The following is a 24622-nucleotide window of genomic DNA, read 5'->3' as shown; positions in this document are numbered from 1 at the left end:
ATTTGTGGGTCACATTTTTAACACATCAAAATCATATCCTGTTCCGTCACCTCGATGGCTCACTCCTTTGAATAGACTTCAGTTCACTGCTTTCTCTAGAGCTACTCAGCTCAGAGAAAGAAAGAGGACACCCCCACCCCAAGAGCAACAGTCCCGTCTTGAAGACGCTGTGTAAGAAGGGCTAGTCTGCTGGCATGGCTGGGTTCTGTACAGCTGCAGGGGTCTATTCAGGACTGGTAAAAGTGGTGATAGTGGTGGTGGTGTTCATGGTGGTGGTGATGCTCATGCCGCTGCACCATTTGTGCCAGGGCGCCCTCGTACAGCAGAACCCTCGGCAGGTCTCTAGCATGCTCTTTCTCCACCACTGGTCTGGGCGCCAGCGCAGGGCCTGAGGCCCTGTAGCCATGGCTTTCCTTGGACCGCTGCTTGTGCTTGCGGTAGGGTGCTGCGGACTGGTGAGGGAGGGTCTGGCTGGGTAGTGCCGGGGGAGGAGGGGCACCCCGGCTTCTCATCACCCGGCCACTAGTCTGTGCGGGAGGTGTACGGCGATGGCTCTTAGGGGAACGTATGGCATGTTTCCCTGAGTCTTGGCCTCGTGCACGCGGGGTGGGATGGATGGTTTCCACAGTGTGCAAGCGGTGGTGATGGGAGTGGGAGTGGGAGTGGCCGTTTTCTGGTTCATGAGAGCGAGAGCGAGTCTGGTTGGATGTACGGGTCTGAGGGTCGGCCTTCATGGGTTCAGTGGCAGGGGCTGCGAGGGAGACAGACGCACAGGTTTATTTTACCCGAGAAGACAACATCATCGACACACTTCAAGGCTACGGAGCAATAACAAGCAATTATCTGCAGAGTGCGGCGCCAACAGCTGAGAGCCTCGACAATATTCTGGCAGCTTCACTTCATGTTCTTTATTCATGTGTATAACGCTGACACAATGCGACACAGAGCACATCTCTGTTAGCACCTTCCTAGCAGGACCCACATTAAAATAACTACATGTCATCGCTGACTGTCAGATCAAGGCTGCGGCTTATTAGACCTAATACTTCACTTCAAAACAGCCTGTTCTATTGATGGGCTTTCGCCTTGAACACTTGATGCATTATGCTTGCTTGAGCCCAGATGTTGCTACTGGCAAGGTGTGCAGCGGACTACTAGTTCCAACTAATGGTTCCAAGCAGGTGGCGCAGTAATAACGGGCCCTGGATGTAGCTTCAAAAGGCCACAGCCTGCCCCCCCCCCCCCCACCGCCCTCCTATTTTGCACCCATGGCCATAGTCCACTCACCAGCTCCAAAGCGAGACGTGTAGTTTTCAATGCCTGCCAGGTCCAAGTAGTGGTTGCGGCGTTCCAGGTTCTCATCCACACAGTGGCGCTGGCAGCCTTGCTGGGTGTGGTGGTCGCTGTGGTGGCGCCTGTGGACACAAGCGGCACCTCTCATTAGGTAGCAGTTTGGCCAGAGAGGCTCAGTATGTTAAGTGTTTGAAGAAAATACTCGCGTAATGTACTAGAAGCAACCGTGATAGCTGGATAGCGCCGCAAGAGGGCGTGTTAAATGCTACTTAAGGCAGTGGTAGCCTCATTCAGACACAAGCATGCATCCTTCATAAACAACTACTGCAAGACATTCATGCAAAAGTTCTAGCTTCAAAAAGTTGATGCTGTAATGAGTTACAGTACATAAAAATATGATAATGATGATAATAACACGCTCCAGTCTTCAACAGCAGAGGCTGAGCTAGGAATTGGGTTTACCTCAGAAGTGCTCGAGTCTTCTTGTCAGCACTCTTGGGATCTTCTATGCACTTGTCGCTTTTCTCTCGGGGGTGGGACATATCTGTGAACGTGTGAAAGGCTATTATCACAGAGCAGCCGCAACGACAAACACACACGCAACAACAGTCGCAAATGCCTCTGAAGAAAGCAACCTTTGATTTGGGGGGGGGGGGGATTTACTTTGAAGATCTATAGAAAAGGGAAAACAACAACGCTTCATTTGTTCTATTTCCAACTCGCTGCCTCTTATAAGGCACGGTGTGTAAATAAAAACACGCAGACTTCAGAAATAGTTTATTAAGGACACGCGATCTGATGCAGCTTGAAATTAGCGTGGAAACAACCAACTATATTTTCAAAGCTCCGTCTGTTTGAATCTCTTGATGGATATTTATAGCCGGAATAATGGGACGCAAACACACGGGAATATATCATTTTTGAGGTGTTTTTCTCATGACTACTTGTTTATAAAGTCGTCGGTGAGAAAAGTTAAGTTGAACGCAACTATATTTTCCCAGCAGCTCTATGAAGGGGGGGAGAAGAGAGAGGGAGAGGGGGAAAAAAGAGAACTTTGGAGAAAAGAAAAATGGCTGTGGTTATCAAAAGAACTTGGCACATCTCTTAAGGTTTCTTTCACAGTATTTGAAGGCACTGGGGGAGGGGGGGCCCTCTCGTAGCACTGTCACCCCCCCCATCATTAAAAATGAAACCCATTGAGTGGGAGAGATGGAGCGATACAGAGACAGTGAGGAGGAACAAAGCTCCAGCATGCATCAAAACACATCTCTGGATGAGCTGAGAGCAGGAAGCTCAAGATGGGACCCCAAAATGCCCTCGTTCCCCCTCCGCCCCCTTCATGCACGCTTTACCTGCGGCACCTTGTATGCAACTCCTCCACCGCTGGCTGGAGTCAGGAGCAACAGAAAGCTTGACCCTCAGAGTCTTGCTGCTGCTGGGTGAGTGGTTGACGGACGCGTCCACAACCTCGTAGATGGTGTGGAGCAGGCTGGTGATGTCCTACGGGATATGAGCGCAGTTTAGTATAACCTCGACTTTTGGATTTTCAGCTTCTGCACCAGAAATACGACAATCAACTGATGATAAAGCAAAAAAAATCCTTGGTGAGCAAATGGAGTATAAAAGGAGAAGAGGAGACTATATCACTGCATTCTTTGAATTCAATATATATCTTTGTGCATTAAAACAAACTTCATGCTAGCTATGAATTGAAAACTGTCAGTCATAGTGAAGAGGAACAACACACGGATGTCAGTTGTTCTAGTTCAGCCTTCCAAGCGATCAGTTGTGGAGTAAAAGCAAGTTATAAATTCATGACGAGAAACGTCTTGGCAGGAGCAGCAGAAGCCGACTAGGATGTCAACACGAGTCGTGCTACTGCTTGTGTGAGCACTTCACTGTCAATTTAGTCCCTCGGAGTCTCCTAAAATTACTTTTTGCAAAAGAACCAATACATTCTAATGAATGCACTATTTCCATGCAACTGGGGGCCTTTACAAAGATCTGACTTCAGGCCAGTTAGAACCCAGGGAACTGAGGAATCAGAGATGGAAAGCTATATTAACAGAGGGGGGGGGGGGGGATGATTATTTGCAGCAATGCTTTTTTTTTAATTAACAAGGTAAAAACTTAATTTGCATGTACTATAACGGAGTCTCTCGTGGCAGTTTAGAAGTTATATTTTGCACTGATGAGTGTTTTTGTGCACCATACTGTGCTAATGACTTTCAATTTTCTAATTGTCCATTAGAAATTCACCTGGTACAGATAAAAAACAAAAATACTCTTCCACTATCTCATTACTGTTGAGATATTATAAACGCACATGACGGTGACAGAGCTTCTGCAGCAGAACTGCCGGGAATGTTGCCGGCTCACTAACAAAAAAGGATTATTCTGAATCCTTCACGGACGGCTTTCTCATAGTGGTTAAAGCAAGACACACTGTAAAAAAGAAAAAGAAAAAAGAAAAAATAGAAATAAAATAAAAGCTTTATTTGTGTGAAGGGTTGAAAAGAAAAGAGTTGGAACAGAAAGCTTTTATTTCCCCCCTCCAAGCCACCGCCTGACATCTCATGAGCCATGGAGCCACAGGCAATGCCAAAAGAAAAACTGCACAGCCAACCAACTTGTGCTTTTTCAAGTTGTTGTCAAAAAGCACAGGCCTTTCTCGATGTTCACTCAGATCTGTACCAGGCAAACGTAAGCAACAAAGCACTTGTGTAGAAATACGAGAACAAGGTTGTCCCAGGAAGCAACTGATTCCTTCTCTTACCTCAAAGGGGGCTATGTGATAGCTGCAAGCTACTGACCAAGACATTTGTAGCACGCATCTTTGGCATCCAGAAATTTTTCCGTTTCATTACTACAATATTCTTGGAATAGGTCTGCAAGCAAGTGAACTATAAATGCATTTTAATTCGTACTGCAGCTATAACGCACTTCCTGGTCGTCTATGCACAATGATTACCTCTCTGGTGACTTTGCCGCTGTTGTCAAAGTCGTAGAGGGTGAACGTCCACTCCTGCCTGTTATCCTCCTCCACAGACACAGCACATTCCAACTCCTGAAAGAGCACAGCAACGATCCATCCACAACATCCAATTTATGGTGCCGCTGGCCGAGTTTCATCCGGCGTGAAAGTAATAAATGTCCTGCTTGGCATTGACACTCACTTCAAACTGGAGCTGTTTCTGTGGCGTTGTGGGAGAGTGGCCATCCCGCTCCTGCATCTTCTCCTCCACACAACAGCTGTCAGTCTTCTCTGGGGGCAAAGCCACTGCAGCAATACACACACACACACACAAAGATAAAAGAGAACGCCTGAGGATGGAAACGTTGGGTGCAGCCAAACGTGAGGACAGTTGCATTCAAGTGCTGCTTGTAAGATCCTACGTCCGAGTTTAGATGCGACACACATTCAAGTGTTCCTGGTTTTAATCTGATTCATATCGTAAATGTGCTTTAATACTAATACTAAGATCATTGCCGTTGAATTGAATATTACAATAAAGCTGCTCATCTTATCTTGTCTTATTGTTTTTATTTTTAAGACACTGCAGGACAATGCCTTGTTGCAGGCTGTAAATCAGAACTTACTACCTACATTTTCTTGTTCAGCCGCTCTAATGCACCGAATTTGTTTGGTGTACTGAATACAGATGTGAGCCAGATTCAGAAGATGGCGCTCACTGTGCCATAGACGTGCTGTTGAATCAACGTAGTCACATAAAGCGAGGAGCTGGAATCCAAAATGTCAAAAAGAAAAAGCGCTGGAACTATGACAGAGATTCTCAAATGGCAAAAGTTGTTCCATTAGGCACACTTAAGCTCCAAGCTGCAGTATATATATTTCCCACTGGGTTCTCACTGAGCGGGGATGTCAAACATGAAACTGAATGATATTAACGTGTCTAAAACATGACAGCATATTAGGTGGCATTGGGGTATATAAATGGCGGATCAGAAACAGCAAGTGAACATCAAAAGGCCTATAGGAGACCCCCGAGTCCCCGGCTCAGTGCCGCAGAGCTCATCGGTTCACAGAGTGACATTCATTGTGCGTTAGCATTCAGGCAGACAGATCCAGGGAGAGCACTAATCTGTCAGATAGACTTAAACTGGGGACCTGCCGGCAGACGCCAGCGATCATTTCCTCGCGCTGCTCTCTGAGTGAGTGACTTGAACTAATGTTCATGTGAAATAAAGAGCTCGTAGTATCTATTTTAACAATCAAAAACAAGAAATGCATGTAGCCTTTGACTTTATTATGCAGGGGTGAAACTTATAGTCCATGCATTTTTACATCACAAGCTGGACGACCAAACTAATACAACTGTCAGTGTTGAGTTTGACCCTTCAGTTTCAGTGTTGGAACTTAGCCCAGATGTGTAGCGCTGATAGATAACCTCAGTCGGTCACCATTTACTCATTTAAGATTGGGAAGGGGCACACGTGGAGCCTCTAAGACACCTTCCACACAAATATTTAAGTGCATTTTTACAGCTAGGCGGGCTTTGAGCATCAACCCAATCTTCATCCAATCACGGTCCCGCTGGCCGCGCACACACACCCATAAACCCTCAGAACGACCACCCCCCCTTCTCAGTGATCCGCTCTCCTCCTGTCACACTTTGAAGTCCCGTTTTCAAACCTCTTGGAAGAAGATCAGACCGGCTGTAAGGCAGAATCACTAATTAATGAAGTCAAGTCAAATCTGAAACAGTGTTTGTTTTCTCGCCAGCGCAGCAAACACAACAGCCCAATTTCTTTCCTCTTGATCCAAAAGCAGATCAAAGCAGACCTGCCTCATCCATGGGCAGGGGGGAAATGCCATAAATGAAAGGCTTCATTCCAGGGAGCTTTTACCAACTTTTTGGAGAGGGGTAGCATTTGGGGTCCCACTGTTTGATCATCGGAGGTGTTCAAAGGGAACATTGTGTGTGAGGGCAAATCTGTTCCTGAGCAGGTTCAATATGGTGGGGAGATGCTTATCTTTGAGCTAATGAAACGCCAGGAGGAGTAGCACTAATCTGCTATCACTCCCAAGCCCACAAGATATAAATCGGCCCTTCATGAGAGGAGCTGATCCGGGGGATTGGCTGCACATCAGATCTGAGGGGCGTGGGGGGGCAGCTGAGGCAGGCCCCATCCAAACCAAGCCCGTTCCAGCGTCCATATATACATGCAGCACCAAAGGCAGACCGGGAGGGCTGTCCAACACCGTTAGCGAGCGCACCAGCTATGATGGACAACTGTAGCAGTGGGTCTGTCCCCCCTAATACGTTCAGACAGCTCAGTGCTGGGACTGAGACTATTTTGGGATGGAATGGGCTTTGTGCTGCTCGTCATATTTTCTCCTCCTTCAGCCGTCACTGAAGTTCTCATGAGCAATGCACTGGCTTTATGCCACTACTTCAGACCAAAAAGAAGCTTGCTTCCTATTAATAAATGCTGTTTCCACATCTGGCTTATGAAGTAAATGTCCAAACTGACACCATTTTCAAAAAGCTCCCGACACCTCCGCTCAACCTTTCCTGCATTCCAAAGCAGGGGAGCAAAAATAACGTCCCATCCTTCATGACCGAGACCCAATTTATGACAGTTTAGTGTTTTCAACCGCACATTTTATAGAATGGCTTCTTTTGTCCAGCTATAGATGAGATCTGTCCTCATTTTGTCCTCCAACCTTTTAATGACTGAGAATGAGCAGAGCAGCCCGTTCTAATGAGCAGCATCTGTTTCAGAAGGAGGACAACCTCGACCCAGTCTCAGGTTCATCCTGAGCTCAGCTTTCTACGTTGTCCCTTTAATCCAGTGGATCAGGGGGGTGGGGAGGGGGGGTGGGGGTATAAGAGAAGATTCTCTACAAAGCTTCTAAAATCTGCGGTGGTTCGGTGAACTCCTCGTCTCTCCATCTAAAGTCCAACCCCCTCCGTAATTGGGAGGGATGGAGGATCACGTCACATTGGAGAGGAGAGATGGAGGTGGAGAGGCTGGAGGGGAAGGTAAAGGAGATCTAGGAAGCACAATGTTGGGACTAAAAGATTGGTGAGGATGAACATTGGAAAAAGAACCACTTAAATATCTGGAAGGGCAACTGGGAAGGTTGATTGTTTTTGGCTGGTTTTCCTAAAATCAAGATAAACTGGAGTAAAACCAATGACAAGCGCTGGTGATGATGAAGACGAACAAAGGGCCTACCTTCCAGGCGGTAGTGTCCATCCCCTGTTCTCTCTGCGCATGCTTCATTCATGGAGTGCTGGAGACATAGAAAAAAGAATAGCATACAGTGTATGACATTTCAAGTCATATTACAGAGAAGTATTGTATTTTTGTCATATAAAAACAAACTTCTTAAACAGCGCTAATCCACAGTGCAGCTTCCCAACACAGCTCGGCATGCCCGAATCCAAATTACAGCGTTTACACATCTATATATACGAACAAGGTTTTGACAACTGTGCGCTGAGTTTAAACAGCAGCAAAACATTTAAGAGGACGGTAATCGCTGGATGTAAAACAAACTTAGCATAAGCCTGGCAGTCAGAACCAAAACTATGAAAGAAGCATCTGCGGCCGGCCCTGCAGGGAGTTCTGAGAAAGGCCGCTGTAGTAGGGCTATTTCTGTGCGAGGCTACCGCCGCAGCAATACGTTCAGCGGGCCGTTTTCATCAGCACCCCCCCCCCCCCCCCCCCCGCCGGCAGTCCTGTCTCTTTCTGCATACCGATACGGGCTGGAGGGACATGTGATCCTGTGGGCTGGGCTCAGGTATCCATCCACATGGCATTAAAGTCATCTGGCTGAAAAACCATTACTCGCAAGCTGACAAGCACAAAATACATGCACACGCCCTTACACGCTGAGAGATCCTTCCCTGGACTCAGCATTCTGCACGAAAACAACCATAACATTAAGTTTCTGTCCTCAGGACTCTGCCGAGACAGAACATACGAGAGTTCCAGATTATAAAACTATAGTTTTTTTTGTTTTCAAATCAATATTTCTGTGCGTGTTAGAGGCGAGGCTGTGACAACCCAAGTGGGGATTTCTGTGTAATCCAGGGAGGTAGGAGGGGTCAGATAGCACCATCCGACCAGGCCACAGTGCTGTGGGTGGTCTCAGGAAGCCAATGCAGAGACACAGACTATCTGGCTGGCTGCCTATCAGACTAATGGGCTGATACCCCAAAGCAGGAGCCCAGAACCCAGGAGCCCTGCTCGCACAGTGTGTTCAAGGCGGGCCCTGTTATTGGGCCTCGACGCTACAAAGTTGAAGGTCGTGCCACCTTAGACCAGAGCAGAGGTCGTAACAATGACGGAGCAGCAGGACAGGGAGGGGACGTGACATTTCAACAATGAACGATGCGTCAGCAGCACTTAGCAACTGAACAGTAAATATTGTCTTCATCATGTTTTTTTTTTCCCAAAGCACTGCTGCATAACAAAACAAAAACAGTTGTTGTTGCTTGTGCATTGTAAGACACACTTTTTTTATTTATTTTAAATACACAGCGTTTACGCCGCCGGTGTTTAGTTCAGTGCAACAAAGGCAAGTCAATGCAGATGAAGAGATCAAACGTCCTGCGACGGAAGACGAGTGATTGCGTTTGACTTGTTTATAAAGTCAACCTCTGCGTGAAAGTGTACCTGCTGTGTCAAAGAGCCCACCTCTCGCTTGTGCAGCTCGTGTTACGTCAGCTTGTTCGGTGTAAATAAACACAGGCGGCGAGGAGAAGAGGCCTCGCTCGAGCTATTGCATGATCTCCGTGGAAAAAGCCCTGCGTGCCGGTTGCCGGTAGGAACGGCTAAACGGCGTGCTCCGATTTAGACTCACGGTCCTGAGGGTTTCACCGCGGTCCGTCTAATATCTGGAGGACTTTGTTTTCCTGACCCATTTCTCACGTGAAATGCGGAATGACTGATGAGTGGCAAACTGGAAACGCTATTTGTTACCGTTAAAGTTTCAGGAAACTTGATTTGGGTTTATTTCAACGTGTTAGGGCCTCACTGACTAAAATTCTGATTGCAGTATTATGGTTGGGTTCTCTCGTGTTGCCCTTAAGAGAAACCATCGAGCGTGGAACCGTTCCACGCTGTCAATGCGCACATGTGTTGTCTTTCTGTCATATTAAAAGCTGTTCAGCAGGACTGTCACAAAGGGGCGCTGGTTTGAACGCACTGGCCCATTCCCACATGGCCTGTCTGAATGGGCTTTAATACTGTGGGAAAATCCACACCTCCGTTTTTACACAGCCTCACTGTAAAATAAAATCACTCCGCAATAGACATTCCTTCAATTCCTCACTCACAAGCACACACACACACACACAGAACCGCCATTTTATTTTGTTTTTGTTTGTTTGATTTTCTTGATAAATGGTCCCGTGACATGAGAACGTGGAGAAGAAGAATTTGCTAATTGGCTGTTGTCTGTGGTGATGGATGGGAGTCATATTATTAATCCTCTAGGGTTACCCTGGGGTTTGCTGTGGTCAGTGTATAAAATATCCCAGACTGTTACACACACACACACACACACACGCACACACACACACCCTCCTCCTCTTGTGAGAAATCACTAACACAAAGGGAAGCACAAGCAAGTCATATTTCTTGTCATCTCTGACAAGTGCATCTATCTTTGCACCTCATATGGCAATTATTTTTTAACAGTTCTCTTCCCAACCTATTAAGGATCCTTTTAAGTTGCAAGGATATGAAGAAGGTATGTGAGAATGGGAGTACTGTATTTCTTTTAGCGTCTGCAGTGATAATATTCTGATTTATCTGTTCTGCTATAGCTTCTCTAACCCGACGGACTCGATGACACCATCACAGAGCCCAGTCTCTGTTTTCTGCTGTTGGCAGTCATTGATAACATTGTTTTGAGTTAAAAGATAACATGGAGTCCTAAAAAACAAGGAATGCTTCTTTCTGAGTTTCCCGTTTTCCCACCAGAAAATAGTCACTTTTTTTTCTACAAGATACAAATGCAAAGCATTTTCTTTACGCCAAAGATCATTTTTCAGAGAGTAACAGCATTAAATATCGTACCCGGCTGCCCACGCGAAGACAGTCCCCAGCGTAATTTTAATCAGTTTTAAAATGAAAGAGCTCAAAGTGGATTTTCTCAAAATACTGCAATACAAGACTCCCCTCCGCTAAACTGATTTTTTAACTAATTAGACAGAATTAGGCTCAGATGATGTAATATTTGCAAGGAGTTAGGAAATCTGAAAACCAATTCTGATTAGGAACATGTGTGCCTTTCCATGCCGACTATGGTAATGTTGATGTCAACTGCCTGAACACCTTAATGGATAATGATTCACATGGTGGTGTACGTGTGAAAAGAAAGATTCTATTTCCTGCAACATGGAGGGGTGAGGAGACGTTTGTCCGGGGCTGTTGCCGTTGATAGTGAACAGATAGCTGTAAATTGTGGAAGGACCTGGAGGCTGTGCACATTCAAAGTTTCAAGCAAAAGGCCAATTTATGCTCAGAGTCAAAAAGTCAAACAGATGCAGACATTTAATCCATATTATGAGCACATTTCATACAAAACTGAGCTTCAGGAGAGCTTAGAGACGCTGACGTGCTGCGGAGTAGGGGATCGGCTGCAAAAAAAGTGAAAAGGTGAAACACTCTCCCTCACGCTTCATAGCCTCCAACACAACTGCAGAGCACTCCCTTATCTTCTCTTCACTAGGTGCATCGTGTTTAACCTACCTACACGCACCATATTGGTTGTTGTTGAAAATCTTAACTCCTTAATGTTCTCTTGTAGATCGATGGCAATGTCAAGGCACATGAAAGTATGTCGGCGCCGGTTTGACATGCTCACATGTCAGTCTTGCCGACTGTAGATTTAAGACCGGTGCTAATCCACCTTGCATCCACAGTAACTCAACCAAGATGGATTCATAAAAAGGGAGTCACTAATACTGGCCTTAATGATCAAAAATCAACACTATACGAGTCAAATCTTGTATGTATCGCTGCTGAACATTGTGTTTGTACTTTCAGGCACTGCGTATTTCTGCATGAAATGGTTCAAAACGTTGAATTAAATATACGATGTAAAGCGTCCCTCCCCCAAACCTCAGCAGGGTTCGGTCTGAGGTCCTGGGTCGGGCCACAAACATCTTTCTGCCGCACTTGAGACCAGCTAAAACATTTTTCCAGACATGAAGTGAAATGTTCTGTGGACATCAGACCATAAAGCATTTCTGCTTTAAGCAGCAGCCTGGTCTCTCAGAACATTTTGAATAAACAGAGCTGTGTGACTCCTATGTGTTCCACAGACAGTGATTTATTACTGTACTACAGCGCAGCCCCATGACATCCCACCTCCATCACCATCGCCTGAAAGGCTGGTTGTTTCCACTTTTGAACCATTTGGCAAAACTCATCACTGACCCACTCAAACAAAATGAATTTGATGCTCAGATGAACAATAGCAATAACAGTTTGATTAATCATCTTGATCTTTTATTCAAAACTGTCCAACATTTGCTGGTAAGAGAGTCTTCAGGTTTTAGAAGCAAAACAAAGATCACTTCTGGCCCCGGGAAATGTTGAAAATAATGTGTTTCTATTTTGTCCTTAGTAGCCAGTAGACTAAATAATGAATTGATGAATGAACACATGAACATGATGAACTCAGTGAGGCAGCATACTGGTATGGTAAATGAAAATGAAAGGGAGGTTGCTGTACATTTTAAAAATGTATCATTAATATTAATGGTGTTGGTCATTGTGTTTAGAAGGCAGCAAACCGCTCGGATATTAATAGTGTGATAATTTTAAATGAGCAGACCGGTAGCTGTGCTTGATCACCGCGACGAGGAATAAAGCCTCAGCTGACCTCTCCTGTATTACCGGTAGGTTGGAAATGTTTGAAGAGGGCAGCAAGAGCATGGTGCCACACAAACGGTGAGTTAAGACACAGAGTTGCCCCTCGTGTCTTCCTTACTCTGGGTTGACAGATTTTCTGATTTAACCTACTGTCTGAAATCAAGAGGGTATGTTAACGTGTGCTCGTAACTGCAGGAAAGTCCAGTGAAACCTTTAAGTCTCGATGCTGTCGGCCTCGGCGACCTGCCACACAGACTGGCAATTTACGCAGCCGACGACAGCTCCCCCTGATCCTGCGCCAGGGATCGGGGTGGGGGGGGCTGCAGGCCGCGAGAGCAATGGCAGAGCTACTGGCACTCCATCAAAACCCAGGAGAAATCTCATTAGGACTGTCTGGTTGCCTCCGGTTCGCTCTCCAAGCCATTGCAAGTGAAACACCTTCATGACTGCGATGTTCGGAGCAGCGCTGCACACTCACACACATGAAGGGTCACTCAGCCAAGTGGGTGGGACAGGCAGCAAGACAGAAACAAGGGAGACGAACGATGGCGCCCTAACGTGTGACCCCCCCCACCCCCCGGGCCTTTCAGACAGAAGATAGCTAAGATCTCTGACAGTCGAGTCAGAGCCACCCACACCTACAGAAAGTGATAAACGATGCCATGTAAAGGTTATAACTAAAGTACTAGTCGTCTCATAAAATGGAAAGGGGCAAGATATTAAGAGATCCCTGTCTTTTGTAAACAAAAATGTTTTGACTAATTAAGTCTTGCCTGGATAGCAAACATCAGCTTAAGTTTATGAACAGAAAATGGCCAAAATGACCTACAGCTCCAAGGTTAATCCCAAGGTATCGGACAACAACAACAAAAGCTCATTAGATTTAAAGCTGCGAATGAGCTTTCAAGTATAGTGTTACTCACAGGAGATCTCGAGAGGAAATACCAACCCCCCCACCCCCCCTCCACAATGCCAAAGAGTAAACAGATACACCGGAGGCAGTTTCAATGGAGCGAGCAGCACAACGCTGGCAGCCTGGAGCAGAGCCTGTTTTTGCAATATGTGTGAAGAGCAGATCCAAACTTAATGGACCGCAAATCATCGGCAGACAGCAGTTTGAACCCAAGTTCACTCTTCTGCGGTTCTTCACGCTGGAGTTCTCCTCACCTTCCAGAAACATTAAACAGCCTCGTTCCAAACACCATGTCGCAGTAAAACATGACGCTCAACGATGGAGCCAAGATACTGTTGATGTGAGGTAGTGAAGTGGCGCTTCGCCTCTAAGTGAGGCTTCAAAGCGGCTCAGGCTTCACACATGAAATAAAGATCTCAGATAATCAGACAGCGCAGCAAATCTGATGGGAGACGGTAACATTTACGATGGGAGCAGAGTTGAGGCCAATTGTCACGCAGGTCATACAGCTCGAGAGGCATGGGAAATGAATGCGTCCGCAATCAAACAAAACAAATCTAATTGGCTTTTTTTCTTTTTTACAACAAACTATCAGGCCTTCATCGTGTGACTTATTGAAGTAGTTTCCAGAATTTCCTACGAGTCCAGCAGATGTTTTCTAAAGCGTTGGAGCTTTAAAGCAAAAATGCATAAAACTGCTCTCGTGTGCAAACTTCAGAGCCAAGAGGAAATCGTATCTGCTGTGTTTGACTTTTACAAACACTTTTACAATGACTGTTTTAGAGGTCACAGGCTGTAAATCGTTTGATGTCGAGTTCAAATAAACTGTTACCAAAAAAATAGCTTTTAATCAGAAGCAGCTTACAGTGCATTCAGCATCATTACCTAGGCAACTATGCAAAAAAAGAAATACTCAGATTTAAGGGTGTCTGTCTAAAAAGGAAGTTGTGCAATATATCAAGTGGTTATAACATACAATTTAAAACCACACAAAAGCCCCAAATGACCACTAAAGCTTTCTCCATTGCATCACAGCCCCTTTGACTATTTTCACCATCACTACAAAAACAGCAACACTTAAGTGGAGCGGGCGACAAAGAGCATAGATAATTGATTAAGTCCTTCAAGTTTGCCGGCAAATGGAGGCTAAATTGTTATTTGATGTCTGGAAGACGTCAAACAGGAACGTTTTCAGCCGATGTCACGCCTGACACCCCATCACACCCGCTCCTCCCCATCCACCCCAAGAAAGAAATGATTTGTTGTCGTCCACCATCAGGCAAGATGCAGGAAGCTTTTCCATGAAGTAAGATGGTCAGCAGCACCACGACTGGACAGGCATGAAGAGGCAGCACATGCCAGAGGGCTAACCACGTTGAGATTGTGAGAGAGATCATGCAACCCCCCCCCCCCCACACACACACACACACACACACACACAAGCCCTGCACATAGAGTATCTGTGCCAATGTGCACCCTATAGTACTCAGATTATACTGTATGTCTGTATGAATGAACTCTATGACACTAAATTGAAAGTGTAGTGTACGACCATGCATCCGTGGAATTGCTGTATAACCCCAAATGTCTTTCTCCTCTTTATTTTTAATGCACCGCACAAGCGCTTTGATTGAATGTCGTCATTTCTCAGAGCGATAGTGCAGAAACACAGCTCATTTCTCCAAGACAGGTTTATATAGCAAACACTGCCAGTCACACAACCTCACACACACACATCAAAGGCTGCAAGGTTCAGTGGAATATTAGCACGGATTTACAGCCCTCATCTCTACACTTTAGTAAGACGCTGATCTGAAGTAATCTCCCTCCCCTCCTCCCTTATTGTGTTTTATGTGTGGACTTGGACTGCCCTTTAATGGTCCATTTACAAAACTTTTACACCTGCAAAGATAAGCATTTACAACTCAGCCAGCCCCTTGGGCGATAAAAGCCTACCTGTTACTCAATGTAACAGACTATTAGCTTTTGAAAAACATAAAACCATAGCAATGACCATTTAACACACTGTTTATCAAAACCTTATCACGGGCGGGTCACAGGGAGCCTTATTTCTTTATTTTTTAAAGGAGAAAAAGACTGGACCTTAATCACAAATGTTCTAACTAAATAACTAACGAACTATTTTTAGCAGTGCTGGTTCATTTGTCTTAAAGAGCAACAGGAGTGTCTTCAGCTACAAGTCACTAACAATCGCTTTGTTTTAAATTTTCATCGAGAAATTAAGAGAACATCTGCGATTAAAAATTCATTATTGTCAAATCTGAATCAGGAACACACTGTAAACTATGAGCAGGCAGCCTGGGCACATCCACTTCTGTTTTCATCCTCAAGTTACTTTGGGAGTCAGAGAGAGTTAATGGGGGAATCTGAGCTAGAGGTGAATCTTGAAAGCACATTCTCCACCAGGCAAAGAACTCCACGCTGGGACCTTGCATTCCCAAGGGGAAGCTATGGTTTGGAGGAGAATGGAGACAGCCTGTCGCTTGGCCTTGATTTACAGGTGGTCTCCGCCCTGCCAAGAGTAACAACTCGAAACACTATGGCCCTACAAATTCAGAGTAAAACTAAAGAATGAGAAAAAGAGGAGAGAAAGGAAAAAGAGAGAGTCTTGCAAAATGAGACACCTCAAATCCAAAAGCGTGTGTGGTTAGCACAGCAATAGGATAGCTCACCCATCAAGGATGAAATTAGTTTGCTCAGGAAACATTAACTTCCTGGGCAAAGAAGTCCTGCAGAGGTGGACGTGGGCTCAGAGCGAGCATGTGTGTCATCACGGTTAAAATATGATGGAAAACTTAAGGCAACCGGTTGGCAATACGTCAAAAGCCCTTGTTGAGGACAGACAGTCCTTCAATCATCTGGACGGCTTCAGACGCCAGTCTCAAAGTGCTGCAGAGTGCAGGAGGGAGAAGACTTCAGTCAGGAAGTCTATCTCAAGGGCAGCAAGAAAGAGAAAGCCACTTCAACCACTCAACACATGAAAAGGGGAAAAATGCCCATCAGCTGCTACAGTACAGTACAGCAACCCGACGATGTCATAGTACATAGTCATGCCAAGACGACCGATCCGTGACAGTTCCATAGTTTCCAGTTGAAAAAGTCAAAACATTGCATCGCCTAAACAGTTAGAGACTCGGAAGACTCAGAATTCTTAAAATCAAGTCTTTTCTTCAATGTGTTGCACAAATGAGCTACTCTTACAGTTTTGTACGAAGTCAGGTTTGCATTTGGGGGTCTACCGTCTAGACGTGATCCAGCCCAGTGTACACAATGACAGAAACTCAAAGTCGAGATACCAGAACAAATCAATTTAGAACAAAATCGCAATCGATAGAACGCCACGTGCACGTTGACAGGAAGTCAATGACCATAACGGGAAGGTGGCCATTTGTACGGACTCTTTACATTTTCACACACAATGTCCATACATTCACATGCAGACACACACACACACACACACAGACAATAGCACTTCATACTTGGAGCATTCCAGCCACAAACCACCTCCCTCCAAACGGCCCTCATACTGTATATGACCCTTTAACTGTGTTTCTGTAATTACAGAGTGTTTCAACTTTTAAACTAAACATAGCAGCCGAAATAGACACTTCAACAAGCATATACAAGCACGCTGGTGCCAGGAGTAGGCTTCTATTTCTAGTTTACTGGACGCAGTGGCCGGTATCACTGCTAGCTGTAATGAACTTGAGGTGGAGCGGGTTGCTGAAAAGCTTATTTTCAAAGTAGTATATGTAGCCTGTATATGTAGCCTGTCAGATCAGCTTGGGCCAATCTCCTGTTTAGCTTTCCTTCCACCAAAACATCCCCTCACAGACAATTCAAACCTCTTCCAGTCCTGGCACTACAGGAAAGCTGGAAGAGCCATGCCTGTCTGCAGGAGGCACAATGCTATTCCAGCTCCGTTTACCTAAATCTACTTCCTCCATTCCCTCTACCCCAGGCGGCCTTAGGGCCATGGTCGCAAAAGCATGAAGGGTGACTATAACGACAAGACACGAGGAAGTTTTACAGGCATCATTGCAGTTTCCCATGACAAGAAGAGAGTCATGCCGACACCCCGTCTGTTAGCAATGATTTAAATATCATGGGAAACAAATGGCTAATTGTGTGAATCTCTGCGTGTCTCTGTGCATCGTGGTGCACAAGCGCACATTTACAGTCTTTTGCATGTACACGCTCTCATGAGAGCTTTGTGGTGATGTTGAGCTCAATCTATGTGAGAACCACACCGAGTGCCGAGTCAAATTATTCAGCACTCACTGCACAGGCCAGAGCGCAACCCACAGGGAAGCTCGATAAACAAACAAGAGCAAATTATTCAGGGTTTAAACACTTTTAAGTGGGCGATTAAAATGGGCACAGAAAGCTCAGAGCCACCACAGGGGCCCCCGGTTACCTTTCTCAGACATCCCCATTGAACGTCCTTAACTTTTAACAAATATTTCTCACATTTAATGTTTCTGTCGGAAAATTCGAAGGTAAAAGATTCATGTGGTCCATTTGAAGAGGAAAAGGACAATCGCCCTTGCAGAGGCAGAGCTTCCTGCGATTCTAGCCAGAGCAATGAAAGAATATTAAACAATCACACACACAAAAAATATCTAAACAGTTTTAGTACATTTTCTATATTCTACTCATGAATTTGGCTGCTGCTCCAAGATCTAATCATATCAAATAGGGGTTAGCTTCCTGTTAATCTATGTATCATGCGCTGCCACATGCAGCATCAGCTTGTCAGTAAGTCTGGAGATTAACTAGAAGACAAATGTAACGTTAACTAGCTTGTTAGCTTTAGCGTGAATGCAGAATTTTAGCAACAGTAAGGATTTTGAATTAAAGATGCACAGTTACAGCTGGGTGTAAGATTTGTAAGTGATATTAAGTGTTCAAATTGTACTTTTAGCATCTCATATAAAGGCATACAAGTTGAGTCAATGTTGACACTTAGTTGATTGTGATCTGAACCACCAATCAGAGCCAGGAGGAGTGTCTGATAGAGTATCAATCAGACATGCTCACTCTCTGAACCACAGCAACTTCCTCTGTGGGGAGGGGCTTAGGAGGATTTGTGTTTCATCAGACACCACCCCCCCCCCGGCTCTGATTGGTGGCTTTGATTCAGGCACGGTAGATCCCTGCAAATGGCATTAGAAGCACTAGATGGGGCTATTTGAGTCAGATCTTTTTTTTTTTTGCTACACACCTATCACAAGAAATGCCATGCAAGCATTTTAAACATTACCTCCGGAACGTTAACGCGTACACACATATCAGAGATGATTTCAATCTTAGGCTGAAAAGAAATTGTGAAACACTATAAACAGCCAACAATTTATTCGAATTGTGAAAGAAATGCCGCCCTCAGGTGTGGAACAAAGCCTTGCCAGCCTGCAACTGTGAACGAGTGTTGAGAGACACTTTGATCAACAGCTACCGATCACTCCAAACTAAGCATACATTTGGGGAAAACAAAGCACAATCTCAGCTGCTAATCCCCTGAGATTTAGAGCACATTCCCCCACAAGCCTTTGATCTCTGGATTGCATCCATACAGCTGACTCCAGACATACTGCACACTCGCATGCACAAGAACAGATTTGGACATATCAGTTGACAAACACCATTTCTCTCCAGCTATTGAAATGCAAAATAGGTTCATATATGATAACATGTGACAGCTGCTTTTTAGTATATTAGTATTTCTGGAGAATTGAAAGACCCTTTCTTTACCAAATTAGAAAATGACACTGCCCATTGTAAACACACATATATATACACGTGTGTGTGTGTATCTTCACACCTATAGAGGGAGAGGACACGCTTTAGCACACACACAAAAGAAAGACAGACATGATCAAATGTCAGCATGTCAGCAGAGCTTTACCACGAGCACGCATTCACACAAGTCCAGGAGGTACCATTCACAGCAAGCGTTATCCACTCTGCTTTGTCACGCAGGACAAACTCCTCCAGCTTTTAGAAATGTCTGACATACAATGCCAGATGTCCCATTAAAGCCACCCGCACATCCTCCAAACGGCCCTTCCCCAGCCACGCTAACGTCAGCCCCTGATTTCCACCATCTTCTCATGGGGGGAATATCGGGAAAAATAAATAAATCAATCAATCACAGAGCCCCTCTATGACCAGGTGCTACCCCCTCCTCCCCAAAAGCTAAAGCTTTTCTTCTCTTTCAACCCTGGCACCAAACCTTTCTCCCAGCCTCTTCAAAGAGCAACAACGGGCCCTCGGTCCCTTGGGAGCACAGAGGGGGTAGGAGCCCGGTGGGAGAGGTACATACGTCACACAGCACGCAAAAAGAGGCCAGCCGGTGGGAAAAGAAAATGCACAGGCAGACGAAAGAGGAAGCTGCTTTCAGCTTCTAGACAAGGGCTCTCGCTTTGTGAGCGTGACAAGAGAAAAAGCAGTACCAAAGGAGCGCAAATCCTGCCGTGTCCTGCATCAAGACTCGGTGGCTGAGGGAAGGCGTTTAAAAGCTTTAGACTTACATACCAAAAAAAACCTTTCTACCTTTAAAAAAAAAAATCAAATAACCAGCAGCCAACTGCGACACAAGGGGGCCGAAGTTTCATTGTGATTCTGTTTCGAGTTGAATTCTCTCATCAGATGCAACTTTCAAATTGTTGGAAACTCAGTTTGAATAAATTAATATATAACCTTTGTGAGAGCATCGGTTTGGGGAGAGCGGAGGTGGGTTTTGCGGCACAGGATGGCACTTCAATGAGTAGGAGGAGCCATCAGTGTCACCACAAACGCCTCCCCTGCATGGCCCACTTCAAATGCCGTCTCATTTCATCAACCACAACCAACACACAGGGCCAGAGCGTAAACTCAAAAAAGCAGATGGAGGCTGGGGGGAGAGAAAAAAAAATAGCGTGGGAGTGAGGATCGCAAGGCCGGAAAGGGGCAGCGTTTTTACGGGACAAAAGCACAATAATCAATATTGTCTTTGATCAGAGGCGTTTCATTCATTGGTGAATATCTTAGTCGTGAGTTGGGAACTTAGCATAGCAGTTTTGTAGCGAGGTGAAGACATCATGCTGGACACACGGGAGAACGTTCGTCGACTCATGTGTGGCGACCCACAGATCCACCTGCTTCCGTCAATCTGTGCATTGCGCCAGGTAAATTCTAGAAGCGTTCATGAACACAAGCTACTTAAATGGGCAGCTCTGCCAAAACAAATCCTTGCATGAAGGCAGAATTGTCCATAAAGAGAATAAGGTTTGGAAAGTCGTTTTGATTCCACATTTTCACGTGGAATCATTTTGTTACTGATGTACCGGAATTAAAGGAAGCCTGTCATATTAATGTCATACAAGGACATGCACTGCAATGCGATCCAGAATATTGATAGGTGATAATGGCATGAAAGCCAGGCAGCCATTATTTACATGAATGCGCAGCAAAGCATAACTGTAAACACCTGAGCATCATGGGAAGGAAGGAGGAAGAACACTGTGGGAACTAACATCTTAAAATGAGACAGGCTCCAACCTGCTCAGACTGAGCTGCACTGTTGAGGCCATCGCCACGAACACAGCCTCCGCCCCCCGAGGGAGACAAAGTGTCACTCTTGTCCATCTGTCTGTCTGTCCCTATGGTAACGCAAATATTCTCAAAACCTGAAGAATTTAAGTTCCACTTTGCAGGGCGTATGTAAATGATTTGCATGTGTATTCCTAGAAATGTATTGTAATAAATACTGCAGGTGAAGCTGCTGGGCAACTGCAGTAAATTTAAACTGAAATGTTTTACAGTGCACTGTATCACCTTAGAGCAAAACTGGCTCCAGCTTTGTTCTCAGTCAAATATTCTAATACAGTTACCAGATTCATGAAGACGACTCATTCAATATTCAGGAACTTTTAAAGTAAATCCTTAGGGGGAAAGTTACTATTTAATATGTGGAATTAAATCTATAATAAGAGTTGGGATCTCATAGCATTTGTCTTACTCTTCGACGACAGCATTGATGTGAAATTAAACATTTGTTTGCAATAATATAAAACACTTTTGTTGAAATTCTACACATGATCATGTGACAAATGTAAAGTAGGAACAGAGTCCGATGGGTTTTTCGACAATAAGAAAGCTACTGATATCTAACGACTTTCCTTTAGTGCAAGCCAACAGTATGAAAGGACACATTTATTGATCGGCAAAATTGTCAGTACAGAAAGCTAGAAGGATTTCCCCGAGCAGAGCAACACTCTCCGGATAGCCACCCAGGAACAGAAGATGTATTGGACAGTGGTTACTGGTGTATTAATGTTGCAAACACAGAATGGGGGGGGGGGGGGGGGGGGGTCAGCCACATTGGAGAGCTGTCAAGTCAGATCTGTTGAACCTGTGTTTGGCCCAGACCAACCAGAATCTAACAGGAAAGGAAATGTAAATGTTAATTAACAATATACAGAAAAGGGTCTTCGTCATGAAGCTATTTAGCAAAAATGATTAAAGCTAGTTGAATTGATCACTCCAAATTGTCCGTTGGTGTGTGTGTCTGTGTGTGAGTGTGTGGTTATCGGTCTATGTTTGGCCCTGTGATGTGCTGGCGACGAGTCCGGGGTGTAAACGAGACGAATGAAGTGGGTGGATGGACGGATGAGTTGACAGTAGTCTTTGCAACTTAACACCATCCTGCCACAGCGGAGCCACAGAGTAAAGATGAGCTGGAAACGCGGCTCATGTGTCCTGATTTCTCACATCAGGTGTGAAAAGATTCAACATCCAGTCAGAAACCAAAGCCTGAATGAAGTGCTGGATGTTTGAATGCCATGACATCAGAAGCTCCGTGTGTGAACATTTTAACAGCCAGGATTAAAGCCTGAATAAATAAAACATATTTATAGATGAAGTATAAACACTTTAAAACCATTAAGGAAAAGAGAAAAGACCTCAAATAAATATTGATGGCAGAAGCACCTTTTTTTTCTTTTATTCATTTTAGCTTGAGGTTTAGAAGTCGGCACAGAGTTTAATTATTTATACAAACTAGGCTCCATTAACTTTCATAAACATACACCCCTTCCATTGGGGGGGGGGGGGGGGGCTCCTCTCCCATCCTGGGCTAAAACACGCCGCTGCCGGGGAAAGATGAGCACAAATATTTCAAACAACAGAATAGTATATTTTTGTGGCAATAATATCAGGTAATTGCACAGTAATAACATGTTCTAAACGCTTAAGCTGCACAAATTGTGGAAGCCACATAAACTGGATGGCAGCCTTGACCCATCCCCAGGAAACAGCCCAGAGACGCAGAGCGTGTGTTACTCCATGAAAGTATGCTGCAACTTTGGGCAAAAATCAGGTTTGGGAAACGTTCATAAGATGTGAATGCAAGATGCAATAACAGTGACTGGGGGGTGTCGATTAAAATAAGTCATCTTCTCATCAAAAACAACTTCCGCCGCAGAGCAATGGTGGACTTTAGAGCAGACTTGGGCGGGAATCAGCAGAGACTTCGGCTGCTTAAGACTTCCCCGAGCATAATGTTTGCCTTGTCCAACGGGCATGCCGATTAATTACAACGCCATCAGCTGATTGATTCTAGCATCCCAACTATGTTCCGTCCTGCTTGTACGATAATCACTTTAAGCGCATCTGTACATGACCTCCACACCAAAACTGGCACATGTTGCGAAACCAAATGTTTTATCATCGTAAAAAGTAAATGGGAGGGAGAAGGGAAGATGAGACGTGTTTTTATTTCTCGAGGCAGCTCCACGCTAATGATGATGGCTTTCTTGAAAATGGTGAGCAACTAAAAAGGAAACTGTCAAGTATGGCAGAGGATAAATCACACTCCACGGCATAATGTTACGGAAGGATGCTTTCATGTGTTCAAATGGAAGAGGTGGCGGATTCTCGGCTGCATTTAAAAGATACTAGTGGAAGAATGTCTCCCAAAAGCGTCTGGATCGTGGGTGGAGGAACTGATTTTGCTTTTGTCTTTACGGGCTCCGATTCTGCCTTTGAGAAAGGCAGCGTTAAATAAAAAAGAAAAAAGCTTAAGGCTCTCTGAAGCAATTCCAAAGGATTTCCTCACTTGATAACAGCAGCACAGTGTTTGCAGCAATGTCAAAAAACAGAAACAAGCACGACCTCCAACACCCCCCCACCCCAAGCCTTTACAAACCACACGCGTCACCAGGCTTGTCACACTGCAATGCTTTTAGTTCAGGCTTGATCTACCTTAAAAAAAACTCCGATCAGAGCGATCAAGACGATATCAACCCCCGTGCCCTACAGGAACGGGAATAGAAGAGAGTTCTAACAAAGCAGCATTACAATCTGACGTTTCATTCTGACAGCATAACAGAAACGGAATAAAGACTAAGAGACGCAAATCTGAGGCATTTTTGTGGTTCGCTTGAAGTGTGCCAGGTGTGTGTAAATCACAGGCGCCACTCGACACACGTTACTGGGGCACAGGCCCCGTGCTGATCTGCTGCGCCCCAGTAAAAGCTCTGCTTCACTGATAATGACACAAAAAACAACAACAACTGTTTACCTTCCCCGATACAAACTTTTCCCTTTGTTCCGTTGCCTGGCCAACTACTAAAGGTGTACATCGTCATCAAACTGTCGCACCCCCATCCCGCGATAACGCCTACAGATGTCTGATTCGACGCTGCTGCTGCCTCACAGAGACGCAATAGAACAGATCTCATCGCTCCTTCCTGGCGTTTAAATACGGGATGAGCTCCAGTGCCACCGCTGCGTGGCGGCGGCGTCAAGGGAAGTTCATACAGCTCTTTGAAGAACAATTCATAAACAGTCATTCAAGTGGGGGGGGGGGGGGACTGCCCCTGTCCAGCTTTATGTCTAGCAACGCCCCTGTTGCCAATTTTCAACTGAGAGTAATGCAGCCTCGTGCACGGTGAAAACACTGGGAGCGCACGGTTGGGGAAAACACACACGCACAAGCGCAGAGAAGAGTCCATTGATCAACATTTCAGGCTGAGGCGCACCTCGTGCGCAGCGTCGGACTCACCCGCGCAGCCAGCGCGCAGTTACCGGTACTCCTGCGCGGACAATCCCGCTGCTCCGGGCGCGAACCCGCGCAGTAGTATTTCTGCTTCACGAGCCAATCGTCGATTCCCTTTCGAGCCAAACACGCATTCACTACGAAACTGTCACCTGAAACAAAGAAGCGCATCATCAGCAGATACAAACTATTTTATTTTTGCGTTGATTATATTCTGCCCATCTTCAGTCAGAGCCAACTCTGAAAAGTGTTCACAAACTGTCCAAAGATTAAATGCGCGCTGGTCTTTATTGGGCAGGAAAATGAACAGGACTTACCTTCTGGACTCTCCCTCGGTTTACAGATCGCGGCTTGAGAGAAAACAAAGTCACAAGACAGTGAATAATGTTACTAAAGTAACGCAATCACCAAATGAGCGCCGGCTGTGATTTTTCTTTTTCTTTTTTTTTTACACATGAATAAGAGGACTTACCATGTTTCGAGTGCAGTTTACCCAT

The 24622-nt window shown here is 45.2% G+C and overlaps 1 protein-coding gene across 1 annotated transcript; it reads right to left on the bottom strand.

Moving 5' to 3' along the window:
- Window positions 1-227: 227 nt before the first annotated feature.
- nkd1 (NKD inhibitor of WNT signaling pathway 1) lies at window positions 228-24622 on the bottom strand. The gene is made up of 10 exons (XM_068741925.1): window positions 24598-24622; window positions 24443-24475; window positions 24132-24277; window positions 7498-7555; window positions 4470-4573; window positions 4265-4360; window positions 2646-2793; window positions 1756-1837; window positions 1288-1415; window positions 228-751 (listed from the first exon to the last, which is right to left on the bottom strand). Exons 1-10 carry the CDS (start codon window positions 24620-24622, stop codon window positions 228-230), a joined length of 1344 nt encoding a protein of 447 aa, XP_068598026.1.

The sequence above is a fragment of the Brachionichthys hirsutus genome, chromosome 1 (assembly GCF_040956055.1).
Source record: "Brachionichthys hirsutus isolate HB-005 chromosome 1, CSIRO-AGI_Bhir_v1, whole genome shotgun sequence".
Classification (NCBI taxonomy): Eukaryota; Metazoa; Chordata; class Actinopteri; order Lophiiformes; family Brachionichthyidae; genus Brachionichthys; species Brachionichthys hirsutus.
This window is presented reverse-complemented; position numbering and strand designations above follow the sequence as displayed.

Coding starts and splice junctions, on each gene's coding strand:
- nkd1 (XM_068741925.1), bottom strand. CDS start 24,622: ATGGGTAAACTGCACTCGAAACATG. Junction 4,361..4,469: donor AGAAACAGCTCCAGTTTGAA/GTGAGTGTCAAT, acceptor GTGCTCTTTCAG/GAGTTGGAATGTGCTGTGTC. Junction 1,838..2,645: donor TTGCATACAAGGTGCCGCAG/GTAAAGCGTGCA, acceptor ACACGTTCACAG/ATATGTCCCACCCCCGAGAG.